At 49.4% G+C, this 19,720-nt stretch overlaps 1 protein-coding gene and 1 long non-coding RNA gene across 3 annotated transcripts in view; one reads left to right on the top strand and one right to left on the bottom strand.

Moving 5' to 3' along the window:
- Positions 1–1,446: 1,446 nt before the first annotated feature.
- On the bottom strand, positions 1,447–19,086 carry LOC123830749. The gene is made up of 3 exons (XR_006787807.1): positions 19,077–19,086; positions 18,091–18,092; positions 1,447–1,597 (listed from the first exon to the last, which is right to left on the bottom strand). It is a non-coding gene; the product is annotated as an uncharacterized LOC123830749 (long non-coding RNA).
- The window catches only part of SLC5A9 (solute carrier family 5 member 9), a 20,846-nt gene continuing 17,306 nt past the window's right edge, over positions 16,181–19,720 (top strand). For both annotated transcript variants that reach the window (XM_045857265.1, XM_045857267.1), the window contains exons 1-4: positions 16,181–16,486; positions 17,751–17,822; positions 18,785–18,889; positions 19,203–19,367. In XM_045857265.1, coding sequence (XP_045713221.1) covers positions 16,325–16,486; positions 17,751–17,822; positions 18,785–18,889; positions 19,203–19,367 — 504 coding nt within the window. In that variant the 5' untranslated portion in view covers positions 16,181–16,324. The remainder of the gene's footprint in view (positions 16,487–17,750; positions 17,823–18,784; positions 18,890–19,202; positions 19,368–19,720) is intronic.

The raw sequence follows: 19,720 nt of genomic DNA, 5'->3' as shown, positions 1-19,720 counted from the left end.
GCCGTAAATTATCTATACAAGTCCTAGGCAGGGATCCTCCCACAATTATTATCCCCTATACTGCAGAGCAATATTCTTGGTTGATGAATTTTAATGACTCCTTTGCTCTTGCCTTTGAAGGGTTTGCAGGTGAAATAGCTCATCACCTCCCGCATGACAAGATTCTACAGTTCGCGCACGTTGCCTCTTTCACTTTTCCTAAGGTTGTCGTCAGTGACCCCATCGCAGGAGCCATTTCTCTCTTCACTGACGGCTCTTCTAATGGCAGAGCATCTTTAGTTACTCCTGATAAAACTTTTGTATGGTCCACCTCCTTTTCATCTGCACAGGAAGTTGAGCTTTATGCAGTGTCCCGCGCGTTGGAGCTTTTTCAGCAGGCAATCAATCTTTACACTGACAGTCAATATATCGTTCGTGCCTTATCTGTCCTTGAAACAGTCCCTCTGATCCATACTCACAACCCTACTATTTTCCAATTATTCCTTATAATTCAATCCCTCCTTCAATCTCGTTCTTCCCCTTGTTTTGTCGGACATATTCGAGGTCACTCCCGACTCCCTGGTCCTCTTGCGCAAGGTAATCATTTTGCTGATCTTCATACACAAGTCTATCTGTCACAGGTACAGCAAGCTACGGATTCTCATGCCCTTCACCATCAGTCAGCCCGCTCGTTACGATATCAATTCCGCTTGACCAGGGATGCCGCACGACAGATTGTCAAGTCATGCTCTTCCTGTGCTCCCTTATCCCCTGTTCCTCATTTTGGCGTCAACCCTAGGGGCCTTCGCCCTAACGATCTCTGGCAGATGGATGTAACCCACCTTCCCTCCTTCGGAAAACTTCAATATTTGCATGTTACGATTGACACCTGTTCTCATTTTTTATGCGCTACAGCTCTTCCCGGCGAAAATACCCGTAACGTTATTCTTCACCTCCTTTCCTGTTTTGCCGTTTTAGGAACCCCTCGCGTACTGAAAACTGATAATGCTCCCGCCTATACCAGCCGTACTTTCCACGATTTTTGTCTCTCTTTTCGAATTATTCACAAAACCAGTATCCCTTATAATCCACAGGGCCAAGGGCTTGTTGAATGTGCCCATCTTACTTTGAAACACCAGCTTACTAAATTAAAAGGGGGGAGATGGTATGATCCTCGGTCCCCGAAGTTACTGTTAGCCCATTCCCTTTTCGTTTTAAATTTCCTCACTCTAGATACCGAGGGGCGCTCTGCAGCTGACCGTCATTGGAGCCCACGTATGAGTCAATACCCACAAGTTTATTGGAGAGATCCCATTGACGGGTCACGCCATGGCCCAGACCCAGTATTAATATGGGGGAAGAGGGTATGTGTGTGTTTTTCCCTACAGACGCTGAGACTCCTCGTTGGCTGCCTGAACGCTGTGTTCGTCATGCACCCAGTCACTTGGGAAGACAACGAGTTCATTCCAGTTTATGTCAACAACACCCAGGTACTGGGCACCCCTTCCGTCGGACACGTGATACCAGTGAGTGCGATGGTCAATTATTCAGGCATATCTACGACGCAGCCGCTTTGCTTCTCCACCTCTCTGGAAAACTGTACTCTTATCCAGAGGAACTCCCCCTGCCGACATTCCAACTTGCAGAAGTCGGACCCCGTCGCCCAGCCAATGGGGACCGGCCTGGAGGATTTGCCATCTCAATCAAACAGTTTGCGACCAAGGGGTTTGTGACTGGAGTGACTTTCGCAACGGCTCGTTGCAGCCTCAAAAATCTTCTCTACGGAATTTGGACCAAAAACAATAGAACCTATCAGACTATGTTGTGGAAAGCTGTGGCCTCTCTTCAGTATATTACCGTAGCAAAGAGAGCAGTCCAGTGGATGCACATAGGAGCTCAGGACGCCATCTCTTGGTCTGGAAATCAGAAGAATGTTTCTGTGATAGCTTGTGTACCCGACCCTTTCGCGTTCATTGCTGGAGACTTGCAGGTCTCTCATAATACTGTATATAACCTAACCTGTGATCAGTGCTATCTAACTAACTGCCGTAATCTATCTATGAATGTTAGTTCATTTGCTGTATTGAAACAACCTTCTTTTGCCTTTGTACCTGTTAACCTTTCCACCCCTTGGTATGGGGACCCTGGTTTTGCTATCATCCAAAAAGGTTAATGACTTAATGTTGGCCCGCACAAAACGGTTCGTAGGAATGCTCCTTACAGGAATATCTGCCTTAATTGCCCTTATAGCTACGGCCGCCACCGCCGCCATAGCACTAACAGAAGAGGTTCAGACCGCGGACTTCGTTAACGAGCTAGCTCGCAATGTGTCTGTTGCATTTCAGACCCAAGAGGAATGGGATCGAAAAAATAGAGCAGAAGTTGAATGCTCTGTACGATACCGTAAGGGTTGTCGGAGAGGAACTGAACTCTCTCGAGGTCCGCTCCTCTCTAAAATGTCACTTCCAATACTCACATATTTGTGTTACCCCGTTTCCTTACAATTCTTCTCGATTCCCTTGGGATAAGGTGCGGAATCACCTGACGGGAATCTGGCATAATTGTAACACTTCTTTGGACCTCGCCGCCTTACACAAAGAGATACAGGATCTAGTCAATGCCCCCCCATTGGACGTCGACATTGCTCGAGATGCCGAAAAATTCTTTAACACTTTAGCCGGTTATTTTCCCTCCATTCACCAACTCTTGTACAATTGGCTAGGAACCGGAGTCGTTGTCCTTATTTTACTGCTTTGCCTTCCGTGCATTTTGCGATATCTACTTGGGCACATCCAAACTCTATACCTCGATTTAAAAAAGACAAAGATTGGATTATAAAAGTCATGAGGCACCTATTGCCTTGTCCTAAACAAGAAAGGGGGAGATGTGGGGGAACCAAGCCCCCCAGGAAGGGGTCAAGAGTTAGGGTCCTGCATTGTGAGAATGATGCTTGGGCCTGTTCCTTGGCCTCGGGGGAGGTGACCTGACATCACCCCGGCCTTGTTTGTTATCGGATTGTGCCCAAGAGAAGGACAGGGAGGTGCCGGAGCCTTGAGGCGATGCGTCGTGTCCTTGGAGTTAATCTAAACCAGGATGTTCTGTACGTGACCTGAAGGGGTGTGTAAACTTTCTTGAACAAAGACTCTCATTACGTAGCAAGCATTCTATTTTTAGAACATCTCACTATATAATGACAGGAGTTTTCAATAAACTTGCCTTTTGCCACCAGAGCAACTGGTCGCTCTCTCTTTTCAGTCCGTCACTGCGCGTCTCGAACCCACTGCCTCGCTGGCCGCGGCAAGAAACCTCCAAAACTGCAGAGAATTTTTATATTCTCTAACTTTAGTTATTTAAGCCAAACTGAGGACATATGCTGGGGAGCAAGATCTCAAATGCTCCAGAGAAGAACAGTTTTGCAGCTTCATTTACACATTTGAGATTAAGGAGGGGAAATAGCATACACAATAAACCATAAAGGAAAAAAGAAGTGAAGGCGGGGACATAAAGATTGGAGAAAGCAAGGTGTGGCTTGAATTATAGGATAGTTAATACGAGTATCTGCTCTCTTGAGGGTCAATATTCTTTTGGAGGAGTACTACTTCTGCATGTCAAAGGAGCGTTAACCTGGATGCACAAGAACAATGGAGAGGACTGGCTTAAAACCCTTCACTGAAGACATTAGATAGGCCCGGGCATGACCACCCACCAAGACCTGTCCCTTTAGGAGTTTATGATCAGCTCACCCTGTGAAGTTACCTTGCACAGAACCACTTTTTTCTTTTTCTTTTTGGCCCATACCACCTAGATTAGAGTCTAAATTATCCACCACAAACCAACCATTTGGGCACTCTGAGCCTTGGTTTTCTCACCTGCAAAATTTCATAGGGATGCTGTGAGGATTAAGTCACATTGTAAAGTGTTTTGCTTTAGGTTCGGCACTCATAAAAGCAGCCATCAGTATAATTTATCTCCTTGTAATTAGATCAGTTTCACTTTAGTGTTTCCTAATTTATCTTTGTTTCTTTCCACACTCTACACCCCTCTTCTACTGTGAGCTTTTTGAGGGACAACCTGATTTATCTTTAAAACCCCAACGTCAAAAAGGGGTGGAAACAGAGAGTGCTCAGTTATCACTAGATAAACTGAAGTTTGTAGAACTCTGCGCTGTCCTGTCTAGAGGCTGTTACTCATTGTAGCTATTTATGTTTAAATTAATTAAACAAAATAATAATTTTTGCTCCTCACCACACTAGCCACACTTCACGTGCTGAATATCCACATGCAGTTAATGGCTGTACTTTGGGACGGCACAGGTGTAGGTCATTTCAGTCACAGGGGGAAGTTCTGTTGGACCATACTGCTGTGATGCTAAACTCAGAGACTCGCTGCCCAACAACGGCTCGGATTTCCAGAACCCGCCCTCCCATGCCCCCCTCCCAGTGCCACACACTGCAGGCAGAGAGGTCACACGGTATCGGTATCGTGTCTGGAGATGTACAGCAGTTGGCTCTTCATTAAAGGTCGCTGGCAGCGGAGGGTGCGGGAACCTGTTGGATTGCTCCACCTTCTGTCCAACTCTTGATACTGCACATTCAAAGTAAGTAATTCATGGCAATAAATGCCTACGTCAAGAAAAACAAAGAGATATACAATCTAATTTTATACCTTAAGTAACTAGAAAAAGAACAAATTAAGATCAAAGTTATGGGGTTTAAATAACTAATTACCAGAGCATAAATAAATAAAATAGAGATTGGAAAGGCCAAAGAAAAGATTAATTAAACTAAGAGTTGGTTTTCTGAAAAGATAAACAAAATGAACACAACTCTAGCTAGACTCACCAAGAACTACAGAGAGAACTCAAATAAAATCAGAAATGAAAGAAAAGATGTTACGACTGATACCACAGAAATATAAAGGATCATAAGAGACTACTATGAACAATTTTATAACAACAAATTGGATGACCTGGAAAAAACTTAAAAAATTCATGAAACAAACACATACCAAGCCTGAATCAAGAAGAAATTAAAAAGTATAAAAAGATCAATAATAAATTGATTCGAGGTTGAATCAGTAATTGAAACTTCCAGTAATGAAAAGCCCAGTACCAGATAGCTTCACTAGTGAATTCTACTAAATATTTTAAAATTAATACCAATACTTTTCAAACTCTTCCAAAGATTGAAGGAATACTTCCAACCTGGTTCTGTGATACCTGCATACTCTGATCCTGAAGCCAAACAAAAACACCACAAAAATTTTTTAAATAAAAATAAAAATGACAGGCCACTATCCTTGATGAACACAGATGCAAAAATCCTCAACAAAATGCTAGCAAACCAAATCCAACAGCACATTAAAGGATTCCACACTGTGATAAAGTGATGTTTGTCCCTGGAGTGCAATTATGATCCAACACGTAAATCAATAAATGCGGTATACCACTTCCATGAAATAAAGGATAAAAATCTTTTAATTATTCTAATGATGCAGAAAAGCACTTGGCAAAATTTACTATCTTTTCACAATTAAAAAAATCTCAACAAATAAGGTATAGATGGAATGTGTCTACAAAATAAACACTTTAAACTTCAGTAAACACTCAGGATACAAAATCAACATACATAAATCAGCTGTACTTCTATACACTAAAAACAAATAATTCAAAAAATTAAGAAAACAATCTCATTTACAACAGCAACCAAAAAACAAATACTTAGGAATAAATTTCACCAAGGAGGTAAAACTTCTGTACACTGAAAACTATAAACATTGATTAAAGAACTTGAAAAAGACAGAAACAAATGGAAAGCTATACCTTGTTCATGGGTTTGAAAAATTAATATTATTCAAATGGCCATACTACCCAAAGTGAGCTATATATTCAATGCAATTGCTATCAAAATTTCAATGTCATTTTTCACAGAAATAGAAAAAAACTAAAAGTCATGTGAAACCACAAAAGATCCCAAATAATTAGAGCAATCTTGAGAAAGAAGAACAAATTTGGAGGCATCTCACTTACTGGTTTCAAACTATATTACAAAACTACAGTAATCCAAGCGGTATAATATTGGCATAAAAAACAGACACATCAGTGGGACCAAATAGACAGACTGGAAATAAACTCACACATATATGGTAAATTAATTATTAAAAATGGTGCTAAGAATACAAAATGGAGGAAAAGGTAGTCTCTTCAACAAATGGTGTTGGAAAAACTGGCTATTCACACGCAAAAGAGTGAAATGGACCCCTTTCTTACACCACACCTAAAAATCAACTCAAAATTGATTAGACTTAAAGGTAAGACTTCAAACCATAACACATAGGAGAAAAGCTCCTCGGAATTTTTCATGGCAATTATTTTTTTTTAAGCTGACACCAAAATTACAGGCAACAACAGCAAAAATAAACAAGTGAAACTGTATCAAACCAAAAAGTTTCTGCACAGCAAAGAACCAACACAATGAAAAGGAACCCTATGGAATGGGGGGAAATATTTGCAAACTGTATATTGAAGATGGGGTTAATATCCAAAATACACAAGGAATTCTCACAACTCAAAAGCAAAAACCAAATAACCTAATTTAAAAAATGGGCAAAACACCCGAGTAGGTGTTTTGCCAAAGAAGACATTTATATGTCTACAAATGACCAACAGGTACATAAAAAGATGCTCAACATCACTAATCATCAGGAGAATATGAACCAAAACCACAGTCAGATGTCACCTCACATTTGTTAGGATGGCTAGTATCAAAAGACAAAAGAAAACAAGGGTTGGCAAGAATGTGGAGAAAAAACCACTTGTACATTGTTGCCAGTAACGTAACTTGATACAGCCCTGATGGAAAACAGTATAGAGATTCTCAAAAACCTAAAACTAAAATCATCATATGATCTAGCAATTACACTTTGGGTGCATAACAGAAGAAAAGAAAACTCAGTGTTGCAAAGAAATCTACACTCCTAGGTTCACTGCAGCATTAGTCACAAGAGTCAAGACATGTGAACAACCTGTTTGTGGATGTATTAATGGATAAAGAACACATATATAACCCTGGCTAGTGTGGCTCAGTGGATTGAGTGCTGGCTTGCAAACCAAAGGGTGCTGGTTCAATTCCCAGTCAGGGCACATGCCTGGGTTGCGGGCCAGGTCCCCAGTAGGGGGTGTGGGAGAGGCAAACACTCATTGACATTTCTGTCACCCTCTTTCACTCTCCTTTCCCTTCTATCTAAACATAAATAGTAAAAAAAAATGTATAATATGTATACATGTATAATCACATATATGTTCTATATATATATACATATATATAAAATTTAGCCTTAAAAAAGATCAAAATCCTGCTTCCACTTGCAACAACATGAAAGAAACTGAAGGGCATTATTCCAAGTGTAACAACAACAACAACAACAAAAGACACATTGAGTAGCAAGGTCATTTTCAGAGGGCAGAGAAATGGGGAAGAGGTTTGTCTAAGGGTCCAAACTTTCAGTATAAGGTGAATGAGTTCTGAGTGTCTAGTGTACAGCATGGTGGCTACAGTTAATAATACTGTGTTGTGTACTTGCAATTTGCTAAGAAAGTACATATTAAACATTCTCCTGAAAAAGAAAAGGTAATTATATGAGCTGATAGATGTGCTAATTATGTGATTGTGGGAATCATTTCACAATGTATAGGTATATGAAATCATTATGTTGTACAATTTAAATATATTACAATTTTATTGGTTAATTATACCTCAGGAAAGCTGGGGGAGGGAGTAGGACTAATTCTTGCAGGTTCACAGCCCACAGAATCTGCAGAGGAGGCAATATTGTGGGCAATTTTAATGGCAATTTCTTAAATTCAATGGGCTCTCTGACTTACTTTCTCTCTATGCCACAGGCTCGTGAAACACACACACAAATCTCTCCGGCCTCTGACCTCCAATCCCATACTATCTTCACTAGACTGGGAAAGAGAGACGAGGAGGGGAGAAGTGATTGGCTCAATGTCACACAAAAGGGAAGATGAGGAAAAGAAAACTCAAACCTGGGTTTGCCTGGCTCCAAAGGGGCTGGCTCTCTTCTCTTGCTCCAGTTCAGCTGAAACTTCCCTTGTGAGAAGGGATCCGATCTCCACTTTCTTCTGAAAGGGGGGGGGGGTGCATCCAGTGTAAGGCAGTGGTTGAAATCCTGAGGCTGGTGAGAGGGGAGGGAACTTTTGTTGCAGATAGCACCTGTCTTGGCCCGGCGCCCATCAGTGAAAGGAGAACAAGCTGTGGCAGATAGATGGAGTGAGTCTCTGAGATTCAGAAAGCATGCGTGGTTTCAAAAAGTAGATAAATTCAGAAAAAGCCATCTTTGTGGAGATTCAGAACTTCAGAGATTTACAGAAAGTCACAGCATTTCAAGGACTTCCAGCATATTTGAGAGACAGTCGCAGTGTTCCAGAGAAAGTTTGCAAAAGTTTCAGCAAGACACAACCATAGGTATTTGCATATTTTCAGAGAGATATTAAGAAAGTGACACAGAGAACTTTAAAAAAATTCAAATTTGAGAGAAGAGAAATGGCATCAGAGATTTTTCTGACACACGAGTTTCTGCATGCCAGGAATATCTGAGAACACTTGACACTTTGCTTCAAAATGTAAAGTCTAGTGAGTCCCTCACTTATCTACAGATACTGTATGTGGAAGTTTAGCTAGAATACAGCATGAAAGGGGCAAGGAGGAAGTGAAGACAGGACAGTCACCTCGCGGTCTCTGCCCAGAGGTGTGGAGGGAAGAAAGATGCTGAAATTTGTCCTAGTCCTCCCCCTGGTGGCCATCTCTTGAACCGAAAATACTGAAAAGTGCAACCTTTCTGAGTCCTGGGACACCTACATGAGTCTGAATTCCCTGCTCTACAAGGCAAGGTCTTACAAGACAGTTTGTATCTGAATCACTCTCTTCTCTGAATTCCTACCTCACTTTAAATAGCTGCGTGCATTTTCCCTGCATTTGACAGTTCCAACCAAGAGAGCACTTTCCATGGACCCAGCAGTGAGCAAGAGCTTTTACATTCTCTCCTTTAACATTCACAACTTTCAGGCCCAGTGTCTGGAGACAGTGAGCTCAAAGGAGACAGCTAATAAGCTGAAGTGTTGTCATTCAAATGGTGTCTGTCTTACTCCAAACCCATCGTTCTTCCCCTGTTCCTAAGTCTGAGCTTTCCTCAGCCAGACAGATATGCTCTGGTGCTGCCACCATGGGTTCAGCTCTTCCTCCAGGACTCAGCTCTGGTCCTCCCTAAAAGGGATGTCTGCAGAGAAGACAGCAGCTGCAGGACTGTCAGATGCCGGTGAGCAGAGGAGCCTACGTGAGCCTGGGATCATCAGACTCAAAATTTGTGTCCTACCTAAGCACAAGTCACATGTATGAACATGTATGTGCACACATGTGCCAGTCATGCCTGTGCAGGAGCTGTGGCCCAACACCAAGCCTTTCTTCTAAACCATAGACAATGGCTAAGTTTCTAGTGTCAGCCCCACCCCTCGTCCTGTCTCGAGAAACCTGTTCGCCCAGGTGTGTGGTGACAGGGCTGTCACAGCAGCTAACTCTGAGCTGTGGTCTTTGTCTGACCCTTCCAGGGGTCCTGAAGAATGCTGCACCCAGAACAGGTTCTCTTCTCCCCACCAGCACAAGGACAGGCCAAAGGACAAGCACTGTCCCTCAGAACCCAAGGCCCAGCAGGCTAGGTGGGGGTTCAGGGCCTCCCACCTCCTTACCTGGGGGAGGAGCCAGGGCTCCTGCTCAGCCTGGACTCCAGCTATCAGAGGCCAGGTCTGAGCCACACCAGGCTGGGGAGCGCCTGGCCGGGAGCCTGAGGCTAAGACTGGGCCCAGGAGGTTTTGTCCAGGCTGGGCCGTGCAGGTAGGAGTCATCTGGGTTTGCAAGGATAAGTTTTCAGTAATGCAGCGTGCAACTCTCTTGCTTTTCTTTCCTTTCTTTTCTCCATCCTTAGGTGTCTGTCACCATCTTTCTCAGACTTATTGTCCTACGTAATAATCCTTTCCTCTTGGAATTAAGCAGGCAGCCTGTCCATATGGAGCCTCCTCCTTCTCTGTTGTGTGATCTGAACCTGGGGGACTCCTGAGCCTTGGTCCTTTGGTGGCTGGGAGAGGAGTGGGGGCTGTGTGACACCATGAAGAAGTGAGTGCCTGTTGCGCGTGGGTCACCGGCCAGCAGTGACCACGGAACGCTGTGGATGGCTCGACAATACGCGAGAAAAAACACACATGCACAGAGACAGACTAGTTTCTGTGGGGAAGTAGGGACGGAATGGCCACCCCCCTAGTGGGGGAGCGTGCCGATTTACAGTCCATACCTGCTTTTATTGGGCTCATGCTGCATAATAATTCAGGTAAAGTACAGTACTCATTAGGGGAAGTAAGGAACTATAGAAAACAAAGAACTCTGCCGGTCTATTGAGTTGGGGGGTCAAAGAGCTGTAAGACTGAGGAACAAACTAACTTCCTCCTAAGACCCTTCTCATTCAACTGAGAGCATTCTAAACAAAGAAGGTTTCACAGTAATTTACATGTTCTTTCTTAGGCCTGATCACCCTGGGGAATCCGCACTTCTCAGTACCGAGCTGCACCACCCTGTCATTGTTTCAGGCTTAGGTGGAGCAAGGGAACTAAGGCAACCGAGAGATAAGGAGATTTTCTTCCAGACGCTGAGAACTCAGGCTATGTCAAAGCCAAGGAGCGAGGGTCCATCACCCCCTTTTGCTGCAGCCCCCCAAGTCCTTCTTTTGGGGGGCCTCCCAAAGTGATCGTGCCTGGCTTAGGTCGTTCCCCCCGTGGGGAATCTTACCCGTCTTTGGCTAACCGACCAAGCTTTTTGGGGGTTCAGTTATGAATAAAGCAGCAGAAACAGCATTCCTGCCAGGAAGATAAGCTTTTGTCTCCTTGCTGGCTCACGGTTCCAAGGGCGTTCCCTTAGCTTTAGCTAGGTGGGGGTTTCAGCCTCTGATACCAGTCTGGGCGGTTCCCAACAAGTGCCTTTCCTGGACCCCAGGGATAATGTGGTTTTCTTTCCAGCAGAGCTCCCCCTCCAGGACCAGGTCTTCCTACCTCTCTCCCCAGTACAAAAGCATAGCCACCACCCTCCACAATGCCAGGAAAAGAGCGCCCCCTGGGGTTGTGCAGTGGGGCAGCCCTGACAAAGGGCATGGCACAGAGTGAGCTCAGGGAGTGACTGACTGCGATCAATTACACTGAACTGCATGTATTCTGAGTTGAAAGGAGCATAGGCAGGTGGCAAAAAATAGAATCACTAGGCCATGCAGGCTAAGAGCTAGAGCAGTGGCCAGGGAAGGAGTGACAGCCAAGGGCTGGGGTGGCAAGAGAGAGGGCTTACAAGGTCTCTGCTACCTGAACTCAGATAGTGGGGTTCCTGTCCCCGGTGGGGTTCCTGTCCCCAGTCCAGCCAGCTCAGTGCCCCACTGGAAGGGGGAAAACAGAGCTGATTTCTACCATACCACCAGGAGGACACTCCTTCCATGCTGTCTCTAGTGGACATAGGACTTATGAGAAAGGGACAGGCGGTGTAGCACAGCTTTTGGAGTGAGTCAGGCTTGAACTGGAAATCCAAAGAAGCCATAGTTACAGGATATCACTTGTGAGTCTCAGCTTCTGCACCTGCAAAATTGGGATAATGAGGCCAACTCATAGTCAATATAAGAATTGCAATTGTATTTGGGATGTGATCTATTCAACACTTGAAGTCTGGCACATACTGGTAAATGTTAGTCCTCACCCTTCATTGTTCTGGAAGAGGAAGTTCTCTGTGGGAGGCTGGTAGAGAGGTTTTTCAGGAAGAACTTGCAAGTACACAGAGGTACAGCAGAACCCGCCCAGGATTCTTCCAGAAGGCCAGAGGAGGTGGATAATTGCCCAGGCACAGCATGAGGTTGGGGGTGGGGGATGTCCTTCCACATGGAAAACTCTGATCCGCTGTGAGGATTGGTGGGCTCCGGGGCTGGGGCCCACTCTGTGTCACCAGCATCTCATCCCTCATGTTCAAGGTCTCAGTGCTTCCTTCCCTTAGCCAAAGGCTTCCCACCCTGGTTATAATTTCAGTCCCTCTGGGATTGGAACAAACCCATGGCTGCTTCTCACTACAGCTCTGTGAGGGGGAGGAGTACTTGCAGGCACTGGGAGCTGGCGGGGGACCCTGAAGGGGTTAGGAAAAGCAACACGGAGAATCCTAGACCAGCCGCTGGAACCAGGGTCAGCGCAGGGACCCCAGGGGAGAGGCAGCTACAAGCACCTACTTGCTGCTAGTTCAGTAAGAATGGCCAGGACCCTCTCTGTCCATCTTTTCAGCTAGATGCCCGTCTCCACCTAAACTACTGCATCAGCTTCTTCAGTGCATCCACGCCCCGCCCCCCCCCCCACCCCATGCTGGCCCAGGAGGGATTCTCCTCAATGCCAGTCTCACACCCTCTGCTCACACCCTCCACCCACTCCGTCCAAACTCTAAGCCCCACCCCCACCACATGGCCGTTTCCTGAACACATTCTGCCTGCTCACACACCTCTGCCATGTTCCTCCAGTTCCCCCTCCCCAGAGTAGTGCCCGCCCTGCCCACCGCTCACCCCTCTCACTCCCACACAGTCTATTAAAAACATTCGCTGTTGTTCAAGCACTGATTTTGCTCTAGTCTCTGGAGACATAAAAATGAATGAGACACTCAGATCCCTGCTCTTGAGAGGCTCAGGTCTAAGGGAGACACACCCCAAATCAACAGGTACCTTTAGAGAGATAAATGGGGGGCAGGTTGGGGTGGTGGGTGTTCCCCAGGGTAGGGGGTCAGAGAAGGCTGCTGAGGAAGGAGCAGGTGGAGGACACAGCCCAGACAAAGTCCTGGGTGGAAGGGGGAATGCGGCCCTTCTGGAACCGCACGGTTACAGTGCAGCAGGACGCGTGGCAAGGAGGGCTCTGACCCACAGCCCAGGTCGTGGGAGAAGGAAGAGCTCCCGAGTGAGCAGGATGCCAAAGAGGAAGGTGCCGCTGGGGCAGCCTGGTCGCTATCACAGCTGTGGGGGTTCTGACAGTGATGGCAGAGAGGCACTTGGTCACCAGGGGCCCTGTGCTGGGGGGTGGGGGGGGGGGTGCGAGCAGAGCAGGGGGAGGCTGGAGAAGAGCAGGCAAACGCATCCTGAGGATGGGGGATGGGAGAAGGGAGCTGTCCTCAGAGTCTGGCATGCTGGGTGGGGACCTTGGAGGAAAAGGCCATGAGGCCGGTGGAATTAGCTGGCCCCCAGATTTCAAGCACAACTCCCGTTTCCAGAATCTTCAGCGCAGGGTCAGCCTGAAGCCTCAGGGGGGGGACAGGCTTCGGAGCCAGAAGTACAGCTCCTGGTCTTCATTTCCTGTGACCTGCACGTGGAGGAGAGGATGCTGGTGACAAGAGCCCACAGGCAACTTCCTCAAGCCCCTGACCCCAGCGGCCTGCTCCCGGAGTGTACATGCTCTTCCTCCAGGCCTGGACGGAAGCAGGCGGTTCTGCGCGTGTGCTGGTGACGATTAAGCCATAACGATCTCTGCTGTCACTTTAAGTCACAGTACACAGTCTCAACTCAGATATTGTCCCAAAACTATATCTCCCAGTGCCATTTCATTCAACATCTCTATCATTATTTAAAGGTAAGTCTCCCTCTCCCTGTGTGCCGGCCCTCAGGTGGGCTGGCTGCAAGGCCTGCCAGCCTTGGACGAAGGGGATGCGTTCGGCCTGTTTAGTGTCTCTCACCTTCTCGAGCAGATGCCTGGGAGCTGTGGGGCCGAGGAAGGGCGAGAAGTCAGGCAGGAATGTTCTGACTTGCCCAGGCTGCCCCTAAGACGGCTCTGGCATGCTGGTGTCGCACACCTTGGGCTGACCCTCCCCTGAGGGTGCTCTGGTGCGGCACTCGGGGTTCCCTCAGCCAGGGGAGTCTCCCTGGCCCACCCCGCCTTGCACCGCACCCCTGATCTATCCTTCCACAGCCTCCGTGAACCCCCAAGTTCACTGCCAGTTCTGCCCCCTGAGCCCCATCTCAACAGCCCATTGGACAGGATCTGAGAAGATCCCCACGCCGTCTTTTCCATGCACGTGGCCCACATCTAATACACGAACCCCAAAACATCCACACATTCTTCACCCAACCCAGGGTGCAGCCCAACCCCAAACCAGCTGCTGCCATCCGTCTGCCCCACAGTGGAAGCCCAGAGTCCACCCCAGGCTCTCATGCCTCTGTACCCCAGGCAGAGGCAGCCCTGTCCTCGGTGACCCCGGCTGAGGGGGACGCTCGCCAAGCTCTCCAAAGCCCCTCTACACAAGGCTAACTCGGGCGAGCAGCCCTCACACCCTTTCCCTTTTTTGTTGGGAAAAACACAACGAGGATTTATCCAACAAAATGTTTACAAAACCCTTTTATCTCCTCCTTACAGAGCCTAGAATTGCCCTTCCAGCTCTTAGCTTTTCCTGTGCAGATCTGCCCCTCCTTTTGTCATTTTTTCGTGTACTGTGCTGTGGCAGAAACCTCCATTTTACTGACCTGTTCCACTTCTGTTATACTGTTCTTCAAGGCCTGGCTCAAATGCCCCGCCCCTCTCTAAGCCCCGCCCACCCTCTTCAAAGGGACTTTGTGGCTTCCTCCTCCCAGCTCCTTAGCTAAGAGGAAAGGGTAGATGAATGTTGACCTACTTTGTGCCGAAGGTGCCTGTCCTGTGTGACTGCCTGGCTTCCCGCTGGGCAGGGCCCCATGGCACGTGTGCTGGTGCCTCGACAGGTGCTCACCCCAGGTGACAATGACAATATGACCACACCCTTCCATCTTGGGCGTTTTCTGAGAGGGTCTCCTGGGTAAATGAGGCCTCACTCTTGAAGGCCAACACCTGTCTGGAACGTTAGACGATTCTGTGTGAAACTCGTCTGCCTGGACTTCCTACTCTGCGCCTCCTCAGTAGAAACCCTGTGGTTGCAATGCTGTGTTTCCTCAGTGACTCTGGGCTGGTGCATCCGCATCCTCAGCTGTGGTTCAAGACACCCTTTGCTGAGAATGGAGGGAGCCTGACTTACAGGTCCATTTGCTTGTCCGGCCTGTCCTTTGCAACATTCTTTCTGTGTTGCCTGGTGCGATGACGTTTTGTGCACCGTCCAGCCCACAGCCAGGCAAGCCTCCGGCAGCCTCCTTCCTGCCGCTGAGCTGTCTCTTGTTTGTTGTGGGCTGGAGCTCAGGGTAAACACCAGAGCTCAAGGTAAAGCAACAACAGACAGGCCCTGATGCCGGCTCCGGGCTCTCCGATACCGGGAAGCTAGGGCTGTGAGCATAGGCTTTACAATATGTATTCCAATGGTGCCAGAGCCTTTTCTGCTCCCTCCTGGCACTGTCTGGGCTCTAGATGCTAAAACACCTGGCTAGTTAACTGATAGGCGTGGCTGCTGTGGGCCCAACCTGCTGGCTCAGGGTGAAATAGACAGTGCAGGGGTGCAGCTCCACCTCCAGCATCTGTGCAGAGGGGGTTGGGGGGCAGGGTATGTGGGCAGTAGAACCCTGAGGGCCAGGTGGGCCTCTCCTTGGGACCAGGGTCATAGGGGGAGGGGCAGGCAGGGCACAGGCCATGCTGACTGAGGACACCAAGCTCAGAGTCACTTAGCCACCTGCCCAGGGTCACCCAGCAGCTCACTGAGACATCAGCCTATACTGGAAAGCAGGCCACCTAGTCCGTGGGCTGGACTTCCCGCACTTCAGTTTCCTGCACTGTAAAAAAGGGGAGATAGCAGAACTTGGTGGGCAGGAGGCAGGAGTATGTGAGGGGCAGATGCTTTGCAAGGGTAACAGCAGGCTCCCTCCTCCCTGGTTTCCCCACTCTGGGCGGAGGAAAATGTGTAGGAGTGACTGCGGAGAAACCTGGATCAAGGCCCAGCTCTGCCTTTACTTCTCTGTGTGACCCTTTCCCCCCTGGGCCTCAGTTTCCCCTCCACACAAGCACGGGTTTGAACACCTTGACTGATGAATTTCTTCTCAGCTATGAGATTCCACACTCTGCTCCTTTCCTCCTCCTCCTCCTCCTCTTCCCTCTCCAACTTCCCTGGGTGGGTGAGTGTGCCTGCGTGGGTGTGGCGGGGGCAGGGGCAGGGCCAGGGAGAGAGTCCTGCAGAAGAGGGTGGCAGTCAGGGGGAAGGGTGGCCAGGCTTTCACCTGCCCATGGGGCTCAGGGCTTCCTCAGCAGCTAAGGGTACTTGGGGCTGTTTAATCATTAAAGGAAAGGAGTGGAGCCAGGAGCACCTCAAAGTCCAGCCCGGTGGTGAGCGACTCACCGATGAGCATGGAGCTGGCGGCAATGGGGCCTGGAGCTGCAGGAAATGGGGCCAGGACGGCGACAGTTCTACGCTCAGCCCTGGGCGCCGGAGTCAGCCTGCACGCCTACGACATCGGTGTGCTGGTCGTCTACTTTGTCTTCGTCATTGGCGTAGGGGTCTGGGTGAGTCCTTCCGGAGGTCAGAGACCGGGACTGGCAGGGGAGGCAGAGCCACACTCTCATCTCTGGCTGCTGAGCCAGGGGCAGGTGGGGTAGAGCAGGGAGGGGCAGGGAAGCACAGGGGTTGGGGCAGAAGGGCCTTCAGGAAACAGCTGCACCAAGCCCTCCTTTCCTAGTGGGGCAGACCAAAGCCCAGAGAGGGGAGTGACTTGCCTGAGGTCACACAGGGAGCCAGAGCAGGCCAGCCCTGAGCTCTCTCCTGACTCCCTGCCCCACCCCTTCCCTCTTCCCCACGCAGAGACCCTGGCTCTGCGGATGCTTAACTCCTGGCCTACCCCACCCCGTTAGTCAGTGTCTCTCTCGGAAGGAAGCAGGGCTCCCAAAGGAGCTGGAACTCCCCTGTTCCCAGGAAGGGAGCCATGCGGGCCCCAAGGACCTTCTGCTCCCCGCTGTTCACCGAAGCCTCGGTGCCACAGACGGGGCCAGGCTCCGAGGTCAGCGAGCCCTGAGTTCAGACCCTGACTCCAACAGTTGGGGCCGCCTGGCCCTGGGAGCAGCGCGTAGCTGGCAGCAGTGAGCGGCTGCGATGACCACAGAACTATTGGGGGGACACGCCAGCACCTGTAGGCCCTGCTGCGAGGCCGATGGCGAGTGGAGTCCCAGCCGGGCACTCCCCAGGCTGTGGCCAGGCAGGAAGCCTCCCTGGGGCTTGTTTCCTCCTCTGTAAGGTGGGGTGAACAGTCCCTGCTCCCAGAGCCGGTGGGAGGAGGAAACGGACAACAGGTGCTCTCTGGCTCCTGGGAGGCCGAGCGCTGTGAGAGGCACCGATTTGTGGGCGACTTCGGACAAGTTGCCCTCGAGTTCTTCATCTACGAAATTAACTCCTTCTGCCCGTCGGGGCTCCCCGAAGACTAGAGGTGACACTGGGAAGTTCAGGAGAGATTGAACAAGCACCAGGCTCCCCCCACACTGGTCTCCACCCAGTGACTAATCAATTACTTTTCCCTGGGGAAGAGAAGCTTCTTGAAATTTCCCCTTTTCCTCCCCTCTCCCAGGCGTTTCTCCCGTCTCCAGACCCAGTCAGAGACCCGTTCACCTCAGCAGCTTAGTGACGGCTTTGAGTTTACCCTTCCCTCCTCACTGCCCTGTCCTCACTTTCCCCCAACCGTGTCCCCGCGGTTCCTGGGCTGCGGAGCAGAGAATCTGCATGTGGGCAGGGGTTGGGGGAATCTTGGGGAAACCCCACCTCTGACCACTTCCTTTCCAGTCCTCCATCCGTGCAAGCCGAGGGACCATTGGTGGCTACTTCCTGGCAGGGAGGTCCATGAGCTGGTGGCCGGTGAGTTACCTTCCTTCCTCCCCTCCTCCCACATCCAGGTCTTTGTTTCAGCTTCTCCCGCCTGGACCAAGTGAGTGCCTTCCAGCTCTGGGCATCTTCTCTCTAGTGCACACGCACCTGCCACCTGAGCGATCTTGCTAACAGACTCCTCAGACCAGCGTCCACGGGTGCCCCCCAACGGGCCGCAGGCGGGACCTGCAGAGATGACCCAGAATGCTCCTGCCACAGACACACCATCCTGAGCAGACAGGCTCTTAAGCAGCAGGACTGCTGCTGAGCTTGGGGTGGGGGGGGGGCGGGGAAGGGGCTTGTGGGCATTTGCAGGAAGCCTCAGGAAGCCTCCAGGCTCCAGACAGTGCACATGGGGTCAGCGAAGGTTTCCTCAGGAGGGTGACACATCAGCTTGCTATAGAAGAGCAGTTAAATGAGGGAAATCCTACACTATTTTCAAGGAGTTGAACCTGAGACCTTTGTGACCCAGTCTCTCCCCTCCTCCGTTTGACCTTCCTCCTCCCTGGGGGCCCACAGATCTGTGGCCTAATCAGTGGGTTAGCCCCCCACCCCCCACCATGTGGACTGGGCTCCCCATGGCCTTCCTTTTTTCCCACTTAGCTACTCACTCACAGCGGGGCCTGCTGCCAGCATCATTATCTTTCCTAACAGTAGTCCTTTTCTTTGTATATTGGAACAATTTTTAATATTCATACACCCAAATCTTTGTGGGTGTTAGGTATATTAGCACACATAAATTCCCTAGCACAGTCAGTGCCTGGCATACAGTAGGCACCCAACAAATGTCATTTCCACCCCTCTTTCTCTTTGCTCCCCCACTTCCTCTCCTCCCTCCGATCTCAGATTTCCTGAGTCCTGGTGCTGCTCTCCCCACCTCGTCCCCACTCCTGAAGATCAGGATCCTGACTCCAGATTGGTTCCAGTTAAAACTGACACCTTCTGCCTTGCAGATCGGAGCATCTCTGATGTCCAGCAACGTGGGCAGTGGCTTGTTCATCGGCCTGGCTGGGACAGGGGCTGCTGGAGGCCTCGCTGTGGGTGGCTTCGAATGGAACGTAAGAAAGCTGGCCTGGGGGCTTCTCAGGGACACTGTGGTTCTGAACCCACCCACCCCACCCCTGGCCTTAGCCCCGAGAGGAACCTCAAGTGTGCTTGGGGAGGCTGCATGGTGAATGGAGAACCCATTTTACAGATGAAGAAACCAAGGCCTGGAGGAGCTAGAGGGGCCATCAGAGGCTATACAGGACTGGGATCAGGTCCCAGCCCCTTACCTCTCAGCTGTCCTCTGCAAGGCACCACCTCTCCGTAGGGGGCCACCCCTACCTATGCATCCAGAACGTGGACACCCTCTTCTCCCCACTCTCCCAGGCAACCTGGCTGCTGCTGGCCCTCGGCTGGGTCTTCGTCCCTGTGTACATCGCAGCCGGTGTGGTCACAATGCCGCAGTACCTGCAGAAGCGGTTCGGGGGCCAGAGGATCCAGGTGTACATGTCTGTGCTGTCTCTCATCCTCTACATCTTCACCAAGATTTCGGTGAGGACCCACGCTAGTGTGGCCGTCCTGTCTCCCTGGAAATGCTGAGTACGGGCATGGGTGGATAGATGGAAGGATGGGTGGGTGAAGAAAGGATGACTCCATGTACCTCCAATGCATGTTCCCCCTCAGCAGAGGGTAATCAGAGGTGAACGAGAAATGTTTGCACAGTGAATGACAGTCCCTTCATCTGAAGACCAAATAATCTGGAGTTCATTAATTCATTCATTCCTCTCTCCATCAACTGATTCTTCATTCAGTGCCATGCATTAATTGCCTAGAATGTAACTGTTAAAAAGGTCCTTATTCTTTCTCTATGGACCTAACCTTAGAAAATAAACCTGTGTCACATG

The sequence above is a fragment of the Phyllostomus hastatus genome, unplaced genomic scaffold (genome assembly GCF_019186645.2).
Source record: "Phyllostomus hastatus isolate PE091 unplaced genomic scaffold, TTU_PhHast_1.1 phas_contig_147, whole genome shotgun sequence".
NCBI classification, from domain to species: domain Eukaryota; kingdom Metazoa; phylum Chordata; class Mammalia; order Chiroptera; family Phyllostomidae; genus Phyllostomus; species Phyllostomus hastatus.
Note: the sequence above shows the minus strand (reverse complement) of the source record. Positions and strands in the feature narration are given on the sequence as shown.